The following is an 11,570-nucleotide window of genomic DNA, read 5'->3' as shown; positions in this document are numbered from 1 at the left end:
TAATTTTTTATTTGAAAAAGATTCGGTTCATAGATAATAAAAAAGGAAGGAGATTTTGCTCGGCCTGTTTGTGAACAGGCTTAGTAGTCGCTGTAGTAATTATAAGGTTTATACATCTATTTCATAGAATTTCTATCAGCAGATGTAATCACACGTAACTAACTATATTTTTATAACGCCACCCGAAATTTGAGAATTTTCGAGACCATTCATGAAAGGCAATATTGCGGATTTTTGAAATGATTTAACGTATTATTCTTGAGTCCCACATCGAGAGGAAGTGAAAAGGCCGTGGTAGGGAGCATATATAAATTAGGATGCCCGACAACCTTTCAAAGTGCCTTAAACTAATGAGTAAGGAAAACAAAGCGAGCGGTGAGAGCCGGTCGCCGCGCACGAACTTTATTTGCGCATGAATTTGTGGAGGGGTAATAGGCTGGCTCGAGCGTTGACGCTGCTTACTTTGCAGAACTCGCTTGTGCGGGCCTCCCAAATTGGTTAACCCCAACCCCTAAACGACATAAATGTTTTCTTACACTGTATTCGGCAATTCATTTCATTCTGTTGAAAAGTCAGTTATGGCGTCTACTCTTCCTCTGATTAAAATAATTAATTAAGTAGATAAAATTGATCATCAATTGGTTAGATGATGTGATCATTACCTTGAGATTTGAGAATCATTGACATATTTTTGAAAGATAAATTATACATGTTCCATAGTCTATATCTTTTTTCGACTGAGAGAATGCATGATTCTATCCTGAGATTTGGGATTTGCTTGCACCTACTTACTCGTTTTGTGGACATAAAAATTAGAGATGCCAAACAGAAGATGATAATGGTTTATATTGGAAGTAGAAATTGGAGAAAAGATTCCCCTGAGGGAAATGAATCAAAAAAGAACTGGCTTGAATTTAGTAATTGTGGTAATTGGTAAAGATATTGGATAAGCTGATCGTCATCCACTAAATTGTGGATAATATTTTGCTTTTATCCCATCCCCTTTTTTTATCATTTGAGGTCATAAACTCAACTAGATAAGACCCTTTCCACTGCCCTGTCCAATTGCATACTGTTCCAGTATTCTGTTTTAACTATTTACAAAACTAGTACAACAACAAGAGGACAAATCTGGAGGCTTTGCAGACAGAGGGATGTGCATTAGATATTTTTTTTTTCACGATTATACAATTTTGTTATGCGTTGTGGTCTTGTGTTGTGATGCCTGAAATGGAATCAATAATTGAGCTTTTATGCCACAATTGCAGAAGTACGATCGTACTACGAGGGTCATTTCTAAGAGACTGTAAATTCAATGGGGATGGTGATTACTCTTTGAAAGTTCTTGCAGACTAAGCCAATCACATTTTGCAACTCATCCACCTCTATCTAAAATCATATCTAAATCAGATTCACCAATGAGTTACACGTGATCGCTTGAAAATTTGCATGGATCAAAATGTCACTCGCTTAACCCCCAAAGGTTGGCCGGTAGTGGAGAAGGTTTATTTATTTCATTAATTTTTTGATTTTAAATGAGTTATCTATTATATTTGTAGCTTAGTTAAACTATTAAGTTGTTAGAGTATTCAATACGTTTTAGAGATTAGTTGAAATATGCACAACCTAACTCAAACATTCCTGTTAGTAGAAAAAAAAATGTGGTTCTCTTTACTCCCTTAAAACAGAGTTTTGGGTAAGATGGGGTAAGTCATTTTAATCCAATTCAAAATTTATATATAAAAAATTCAATTAAAAATCCCAACCCATAAGGGTTTATATATGATCCCAGAATTTTTTTCAGAATTTATATAGAAATTCATTGATCATTACACTTTGGCCTTCTGATGGTCGACTTTCAAGCTCCGCCGCTGGATATTGACGTTTCATCTAAAACTTATTCTTTTATGTTAAAGAAGAAATTAATGATTGTAGAAAAAATGTTGATTGCACGATAAAAAATCATTAACTTTTAAGCTTATGAAAGATGTAGAAACCACGCGAAGATCATATGCTTCAATAACGCCAATTTTTACAGAATTGTATTTATCAATGTGGTTAATTCAGACGTCATGTCTAAATGAGCTTTATTATTACTCGATTATCATGTGTATATAATTAGTGGGTACTGAAGAAAATATCAAAAGCAAAAACAATATTTTTTNAATTTTATATATAAAAAATTCAATTAAAAATCCCAACCCATAAGGGTTTATATATGATCCCAGAAATTTTTTCAGAATTTATATAGAAATTCATTGATCATTACACTTTGGCCTTCTGATGGTCGACTTTCAAGCTCCGCCGCTGGATATTGACGTTTCATCTAAAACTTATTCTTTTATGTTAAAGAAGAAATTAATGATTGTAGAAAAAAATGTTGATTGGACGATAAAAATGATTAACTTTTAAGCTTATGAAAGATGTAGAAACCACGCGAAGATCATATGCTTCAATAACGCCAATTTTTACAGAATTGTATTTATCAATGTGGTTAATTCAGACGTCATGTCTAAATGAGCTTTATTATTACTCGATTATCATGTGTATATAATTAGTGGGTACTGAAGAAAATATCAAAAGCAAAAACAATATTTTTTATTTTATTTTATTTTTTTTTGTTAATGCAACGTGCTCTTGATGTTTGATTTTGACACCAATTAAATGTACGTGAAAAATACTGAGTTGACTCAGAAGACACACATGTATGGGAGTATTGAACTGAATAACAGATAAAAAACGGTGTTTAAAGTGGTTCAAATGCTTAAGTAAGCGAATCATACGTCTATTGGTATCGTATTAATATATGAGGTCAAGTCGCTTTCAACGAGCTAACTTATAAGAGATTACAAGAGAGAGAGAGAGAGAGAGAGAGAGTATATGCTATTTCAGGGAGAAATTAGCTAATCTCACAAACGGGAGAAGATCTTTTTATTTATAGTGGGATGAATTGAGATAATGATTACTAAATTAGGGAGTGGGTCAGATTGCCGTGCAAATCTTCCTTGCATCCCGTTGTTCACTTCACCAGCCTGGCGCACACCCACTCCACTAGCAGGAGCATACCGCTTGCGTCAAGGTGCGACGTGATTACATCTGAATGACTACAGGACTTACCTAACTCTGACCGCTTATGCTGATAGAGCTCTGCATCAGCCCTACTTTTCCTGTTCCTAATTATTTTTCTCTCTTTTCCTAAAGGATTATGTTGACAGTGTCGGATGATGAATCTGAATAAAAAAGACAAATCTGTCAAAAACTCTTGCTACAGGACACTGCTTTTCATTGACAAATTCAAGATATATCTCTTCCTTCTAAATTGTTTCAAAGTTCAAAATTTGATGCCTTTGTCTTCCAGGTTTTCATCTATGCAAAAGTGATGGCATCGTTTCATCACCAGTAACAACTGATAACTTATAAATGAGGAAGAACAGAGCTTGTAGGAGGCCCAGAAAATTAAAGTTAATTGATATAGAGTGATCTCTGTAGCTGGTTTACTTGATCGAAAAAGAGAGAGAGATGTGAAGCCATCGGTTGAAAGTAAGGGAAAGCTAAGATTCGCGAAATGGCAGGGAAATCCAAGGGGCCGGCCCTTGTGTGTAAAAGTAAGATAATGACAGTGAGCTGATTGCCCGAATATTACAAGTTCAAGAGATGTATCAGTTTTAATTAATCCCAAAAAAGTGAAAGAAGCTTGGAATAATAGAGTTTTCCACCAATGAGTGATGAACACATCAAGGTGTGGGCAATTTTTGTATTCTTCTAAGCACAGAAAAAAAATATCATAGGATATGAATTACTAATATATAATTAATGAATGCAACCCATCATACTGCATATTGAAGAAATGAAATTGATGGAGGCAAAGCTAAGGAAGATCAAAAGCTACTGTGCGTAGGAGAAGGCCAACTGGATTTGGGAGATCTTTGTCTGTTTGGGGAAGAATTGGACCCGCATATCACGTGGAGTGGTGGGTTGAGGTAAGCCTAATGGCAATCCAAGTAGACAAAGAAATGGTCGTGTATAATCTCCTCTAATCTCCTCTCAACCAATTATCAATTATCTCCCACGTGGGACTCCTGGACCCATCTCACTCCATCACCTTCTCCCTCTGTGCTATGCTTCTCTATAATCACCATGTTGCACCAACTCTTTTCATTTTCTCTCTTCATTATATATATATGTATATATTTTCCTTTTCTCTTCATCGATCTATCACCTACTTGCACGCACGAAGATCACTGCTTTCTTTTTTTCTTTTAAGGTTTATCATGGGGGACTCTTCTGCTTCTTATATACATATGGTAGCTGTTTTGTTCTTTGTTTTCTGGGTTTGGATGATCCTTTATGTTTGATTAATTTCTAACGCAAGTTTTGGGTTTGGTTAATCCTTTTTTAATGTTTGATTTGTGTTGTGGGTTTAGGGTATTATTGATCATGATCATGATTGTGACAACTTTTTTTAGGTGCAGCACCTGATAGAGAAGTGTTTGATATTCCGTATGACAAAAGAAGAATGCATGGAAGCTCTTTCCAAACATGCAGATATCAAACCAGTCATCACTTCTACTGGTTAGCTCTCTCCTTCATCTCAATCTTTTCGTTTCATCAATCAACTGAATATAACTAATAACACAAACAAGGAGGGATTGATCATCAGTTATTTAAGTTAATCATTAAACTTTACAATTGTATATTGAGATTGAAAATTAAGCTCTTAAACATGCTTCAACTTTCTCAATTTATATACTTCATGAATGATCACCAACGACTTGTGAAACTTTGATCAAAGTTATCACAACCGAAGCTCAAGATCGATCAAGCTTGAACTGAAAATTATTCATTATAACTATATAAGCTTGACGTAAGCTTGTTTATTTAAGATCACTCTCAATGATAAAGTCTGTTTCTTTATAAATGGATATTAATAACATCTTAAATCCCCTTCCTCTCTCTTTGAGATTCAAACGTGAACTGAAACTTGAATGTAATATGTGCGCAGTGTGGAATGAACTGGAGAAAGAAAACAAGGAGTTCTTTGAAGCCTACGCTCAATCTCATAGCAAAGAAGATAGAATGTCCGAGGAAGAAACGAGTCAAATGATCCAGAAGATGATCACTGATTCCTCCAAAGCCGCTGATGAAGAGGAGGACGACGACAACTGACAAATAATGCCAAGCTCGAAAACGCGCGATAGCTCCTCTTTCTCCGTGCTGTGCTTCCTATTTCCATGTCCAGCCAAATACCTAGCTTAATAAACTTCAATTTCGTTAGTGGTCCCTTTGTTCACATGATGAAAACCACTATACGGAAGAGCACGGAGGATTCTATATTGTAAATTCCCTAACCAATCAAATAAAAGGGTAAACCTACAACCCAATTTCTTTTACCCATCTGTTGAAGAATGATTAGATATTCAAATTGTGTTAAGATGAATCTTCTGTATTATGTAAATATATAGACAGTAAGTAGCTGTTCTTGATGAATTTAAATGCAGGTAAGTTGGTGACATTCACACTGAGACACCTGGAATCTTCTTGATATTGTCATATGTGTTATTGTTTGCATATAATATAAGATTTGGCATGGCTTTGTCTTTGTTTTTAGGGCAGGGAATGGCATGTGATGATATTGGATTTTTTTGTTATTTGTTATTTGTTAAGATGTGGGGACCGCTGACCATATCATATCCTCGTCACATCATCAATTTCTGTTTAGTAATTGAAGGGTTTTATAGGCCAATTTTTATTATTATTAATTTTTTTTTTCTTACCTCAGTGTTCAAGTCAGGTTATGCAAACCTCAACTAATCATCTAGAACTCTGAAGTAAACGGCCTGATAAATCCCCTCAATAGCCGGTGGCTACTCTTATTAGTTTCTGAGATGACTCCAACTTAGGAATCCATGTTGAACCCTTTTGCTCTTTTACCATCAAATCACCCGGTAGTGATTATATAGTTAATTAATGCTCCAAATTCATCTCCTATTATCAACTTTTCCTTTGTCTCACAAAATAATGCTATGCTCATTAAATAATTTTGTTCATCTTCAGACATCATGAAATTCAATATTATACAACCGCTGCACGTTATTGATTAGAAATATATGTGTTAAGGTTTGGTTATAGCTTAGATTAGAGATTAATTACATCAAAATTTAACATCAAAAACCGCTTGGCTCTGATTAGATGGCAAGACATTAAGATATCCAGAAGTTTTGTATTTGAATCTCACCAAGTAACTTGACCCTATCACATTTATGACTTACTTGACCCATTGGGTTTGTAGTTTGTAGGGTGTTTAATATTTGGTATGTTTATTTTCTTTTCTTGCATTTGAGATTGTCCATGACAACTTAATGGTATTATATTGCGTATATATAAAATCATAACTTTTTTTACCATATATATTTACATAAATATGGTTATTTGATAAGTTTCAATGTGTAAATTGAGGCAACGAATTGACAATAATTATTAGAATAAACTGGGTCGGGCTGTTTCTGGTAGGGGAGCATCACACAATTCTGTTCGAGTTCGACCCAAATTGGGATGTATTGGGCTGGATATATAAGCCTACACTAATTTTGTCGGACTGGACAGTAAAAATTTCTAAAAAAGATGCTCTATTTTTATCCAAAGAGTCTCGTATCTTTTGATTGATATTTTGTACTGCACAAAAAGTTAAATAATAATGTTATACATAAAAAGTTAGACGGTAAATTTGTATTAAAAGTAATATCGTTATTTATATGTTAACATTACATTAATTATAAGATAATGAGATAAGCGAACGACTTTGTATTATTATTCACACGTTTCTTGTAAGCCACATCATTTAGAGTATGAAAGTGCGAAGAAATGAGGGTTAAACAGTGATATTGTTGTATTGGGTGAAGAAATTTGAAAGTCCTTAGAAATCAGAAATACAATTTTAATCTAAAAACAATAATGGTAATAATAAAAATGGGATGAAAGCTAGCAAATTAGCAATAGGTTGGTTAAAATATAACAGTACTCTAGTATATTATTTTCATAAATAATAACTTATCAAATATTTCGGTATTTTTATATATCAAGTTAAAATGTTTAACACACTTGAGAGCTTTCAGTATTATGCATTGTTTTAAAACTAGACCCGTTGTGAGATCCAACAAGGTGATCGGATCACGGGTTGACCAATCCAACTAGTTGGATTGATGATGTCAACAATAAATAATAATTTAAAATTTTTTAAAGTAGTCTCTTAAATTTTAGTATATTACAAAAATACTCCTAAAAATTATTAGACCCTAAAATTTGAATTTATTTTAAAAATGCCTCAAAAAATTATGATTAATCCTTATAATTTTAAAATATTTTAAAAACATCCTCAGAAAATCTAAATTAGTCATTATAAGTTTGAAAAATATCCAAAAACCTCCTAGAACCTGAACCGGACCCTAAAGGCTATCAAGTCTTAGTCCAACTGGCCGATCCGGTTTGAGTTTTAAAACAGAGGTATTATGTAATTGAACATTTGTCTTTTTAAGAATATACATTCTTCTTCATACAAAACAATTAAAAACTGAATACCCTTTTATAATATATATGAATAAAAAATATAAGATAACAATTGTGCTCTTACTTAAATTAGAGAAAATGGGACATCACTATCTAAAGTTAGATGAGTTTTATCATTTGCCAGTAGTCCAAGATAAGTGAGTGATGAATAACCTATACCAAATGATCACTTCACTACAACGATCAGTATGATGGTGCCTAATTCATTAACAATTTAATGGCCACAATAACGAGATTATGTTATCCCTTATACTTGATAACTATGTAATCTTTGTCAATGTCGCTGCATATGAATAGCAACATAGTACAATAATTAATACGAGTAATATTACACCAACAACCATTTCTTACAAACTTTTTTTCATAACTCTGACGTAACAGTTTGTAATTGGTCAATTCATAATTAATTAATAGGACCCATATAAGACCCATGTGAGACTGATCAATTGTAAGCTGTTACGTCAAAGTTATGAAAGAATATTGTTAATGTAGTATTATTGAATAAATAATAATGTGGTGTAAATTAGTTTTAAATCTCCACTTCGTTTGTAATGTGTGTGGAGGATCAGCAATCATATGAATTATATATACTTGAGAGCACGATCGAGGAATTGAAAAAGGAATTAAATCCAAGTACGATTCCGCGAGACAATGTAATGAAAGTGACGAGCCTACGACAATGACAGAATGCCTCGAATAATAGATCTGTTTGCCAATAGGTAAATTAACGCCCGAGACAATGAAAGAATCGTCGTTTGCTCTGGAAGATAGATTATTATGGGCCATACTTGTCATTCAGATTTCCACTTCAAAAGAAATTTGTCTAAAACCACTCATAGGTGGTAGGGTTTGCGTTAGCTGAAGCTGCACCAGCAGTATCATTTTATGTTCTTTGCACGGTTCACACTTCTATACGAGCCAGAAAATTAAGCTATCACTTAAAAGTGGCAGACCTTCAGAGCCTAATACGAGCCAGAAAATGGTAGGGGCCGGATTCAATGTGACCTTTGTGAATAATATAGCAAGATATATAATGACAGTGAGCATATATCGGCGCTGATAATTGTCTGGTTCTTTTCAAATCATTAGAAAATATTCACTGAAAGGAGCTTAGGGCTTTATCAACCAATGAGTGCCGACGCGTTGAGGAATGGCCAATGTTTGTATTTTTCCAATTCCAAGCAAGAAAAAATCGCAGATGTTAACCAAATAACCAACGTGACTTTACATTCTTATGAAAGACCCAAAAAAATCATAAGTGAAACCAAAGTATAAGTATCACATTTCTAAAATTATTAACACACGCATATATACATAAATTAATAACGTGTTATACTGATATTATCTAACACTTGCTAGTTTATTTGCAAATTGGTTTATTAATTTTTTTTATTTTTTTTATTTTTTATGACTAAGGTTTCCGAGCCAGTTTATATATATCTTAACTAATCCTTAGGATTTATTGAATACCGTATAAATTCAATGTTTCAAAATGAGCCACAAATACGATAAACGATCTCAAGTTGATCTAAATCTAAGAAGTCAATAGAAAGAACAAACATTCTTGATTGGTAGGCTAATATCTTAGCATGCTTTATTAATATTTAACAGTGAAGGAAGATATACAGCTACCATAATATTGCAGAAAGTTTGTCTGTTCGGAGAAATTCAAGATGGTGAGGCCCGCATATCACGTGGAGTGTTAGCAGAGGCTCCTGGGAAAATCCCACAGGACAAAAATAAGTTTGTCGTTTAATAATCTCCTCTAATTCCCTTTGAACCAGTTATCATTTATCCACTGGATCGGACCCTATGTTATGTTATGTTATGTTATGTATTTCACCAACTCTAATCATTCTCTTCTTGTTGGGTATACGTGTTCTTCTATTTGCAGTTCAGAAGATCATAGAATTTTTTGGACAATGGGAGACTCATCAGCTGCTGCCTCTTTACGTACATATGGTAACTTAGAACTTCTTGGTACTTATTGATCTTTCAATTTTTGGGTATCTGATAAAGATTATGATTATGATTGTGGCTTCTTAATTTAATTTTTATAGGTGCAATACATGATAGAGAAGTGCTTGCTATTCTGCATGACAAAAGAAGAATGCATGGAAGCTCTTTCGAAATATGGAAACATCGTGCCTGTATCGTCATCGCCTCCACTGGTTAGTAAATACCTTTCTTTCACGCCTCCATCTCCCCATTTAATTAATTTCACGTCTATGCATAAACATGTATTGATAAACACAAATACACGGAGTTGCGTTTTTAATTACTATAAGCTTTACGTCATGCAAAAATTTAAAAAAAAAAAAAAAAGCTTCGATATTAGGGTACTTTCACGAGTGTTAGAACAAAGCTGTCGAAAAATAAGATCTAGTACTTTTTTTCCCCTTTTTGGATTGTTCTTTTAAAGGCAAAGAAAAGGAAAATGAAAAGGAGAGGAAAATGAAAGAGAATGCAAGTACAAACCCTAATGTAGGATCAATTAGGTAAAAAAAGTAAACATACCAATAATTTGAGAGTCGCCGTTGACTATATGGGTGAAGGTCAGACTTTGGAATACCAAGAGTTGACCGACGATCTGAAATAAGGTACGTTGGAGAAGAATACAAGTTCAAGTTGTTTTTGTGATCATTGAAATGAAAACTTCCTTCGATCAGCCCAGGGCGCCTTAATTCAGTGGCGTGATACTAAAGCCAAGGAGAATAAGCCGAGAAAATCACCATGAAATTAAGTTCCCGAAGACTGCTTCGTAGGCTAGCTGAGTATAAAACATTAATACTATGGACACTGATTTTTTGTACCGAAAGATGTGATATCCAGTTAGTCGCGACCACGTTAAAGACAAAACACGTCGTGAATGAATGATTGTCTAACAATTATGGACATCCATCCATATTTAATAGACGACTGTTCATCGCAAATAGACGACCGTCCACCAATCTCATACGAAAATAATAATGGACTCTCGTCTATATTATATGGACATAAGTTTATTTTCTATGGATGAGCGTCCACCTTGAATAGATACTTGTCTACCTTAAATAGACGTCTGTTCATATAAAAAAATAGATATTAATCTATATTATATGGACAGACGTCCATTTTCAATCAGAACAAACCTTAAAATTATCTATTTAAAATGAGTCGGTAATTGGAGCAGATGCCCAATATACTTGAACAAAAAATGCTTAGAAAATAAACGCATTGCAGTGACTCCCAAAAAATAGACACCTGTCCAAAGTCAAGCCTTTTCGTCCATACTCAACCAACATTGAAGGTGGGGCATCAAATATGCTCCTGCTAAATGCTTCGAATTGTGTAAGGTTGGGAGTGAATGCAAATGTGGACCCACAAATTTCAATGTCCATTTCAATATTGGCCTCTCCATTTCAATATGGACGACGGTTGTCCATTGTATATGTACGACTATTCATATAAAATAGATGGTTATCCATATAAAATAGATGGTCGTCCATTATGTATGGATAGTTATCCATTATTGTGTTTCAAAATTTTATAGACGAGCGTCCATATGAAGTGGATGCACGTCCATTATTATTTTTGTGGACGTTTGTTCATAATTACGGATAGTCGTTCATTCGTGATGAACGATCGTCCATCAAATATAAATAGACGTTTATAATTATTGGACGAGCGTCTATTTATGAAAGATAAGTGTTGTCTCTAACGTGACTGTGTCTAACTAGATATCACACCCTTCACTACAAAAATTTGGTGCAAAAAATCGGTATCTGATGCATTATTCATATAACAAACCTAGCTATTCCTATGTTGATCTTAATTATGCCTTGAAAATTTAACAAGTAAATTACTGCAAGGTCATATGATATGATATTAAGCTTGGGCTAGCCAGTTTTTCCCTTTTATTTGTTTCAAGGTCAATATTAATGTTAATAGAAGCATTTCCTTAAATACTAATTATTGGATATCAGGCAAAGGCAGGTTAACTGGCTTCTTCCTATCTCTCTTATCAT

At 33.8% G+C, this 11,570-nt stretch overlaps 1 protein-coding gene and 1 non-coding gene across 2 annotated transcripts; both read left to right on the top strand.

The window, feature by feature from the left end:
• The first annotated feature begins 337 nt into the window (after nt 1–337).
• On the top strand, nt 338–492 carry LOC116112278. Its single transcript, XR_004125200.1, has one exon. It is a non-coding gene; the product is annotated as a U12 minor spliceosomal RNA (small nuclear RNA).
• A 3,641-nt stretch (nt 493–4,133) lies between these two features.
• On the top strand, nt 4,134–5,388 carry LOC116112270. Its single transcript, XM_031398427.1, has 3 exons — nt 4,134–4,304; nt 4,467–4,572; nt 5,003–5,388. Exons 1-3 carry the CDS (start codon nt 4,182–4,184, stop codon nt 5,164–5,166), a joined length of 393 nt encoding a protein of 130 aa, XP_031254287.1. The 5' UTR covers nt 4,134–4,181; the 3' UTR covers nt 5,167–5,388.
• The last annotated feature ends 6,182 nt before the right edge of the window (nt 5,389–11,570 follow it).

The sequence above is a fragment of the Pistacia vera genome, unplaced genomic scaffold, assembly GCF_008641045.1.
Source record: "Pistacia vera cultivar Batoury unplaced genomic scaffold, PisVer_v2 Contig658, whole genome shotgun sequence".
In the NCBI taxonomy this organism is placed as follows: domain Eukaryota; kingdom Viridiplantae; phylum Streptophyta; class Magnoliopsida; order Sapindales; family Anacardiaceae; genus Pistacia; species Pistacia vera.
The sequence above is the reverse complement of the archived record's forward strand: the minus strand, read 5'-3'. Positions and strand labels throughout refer to the sequence as shown.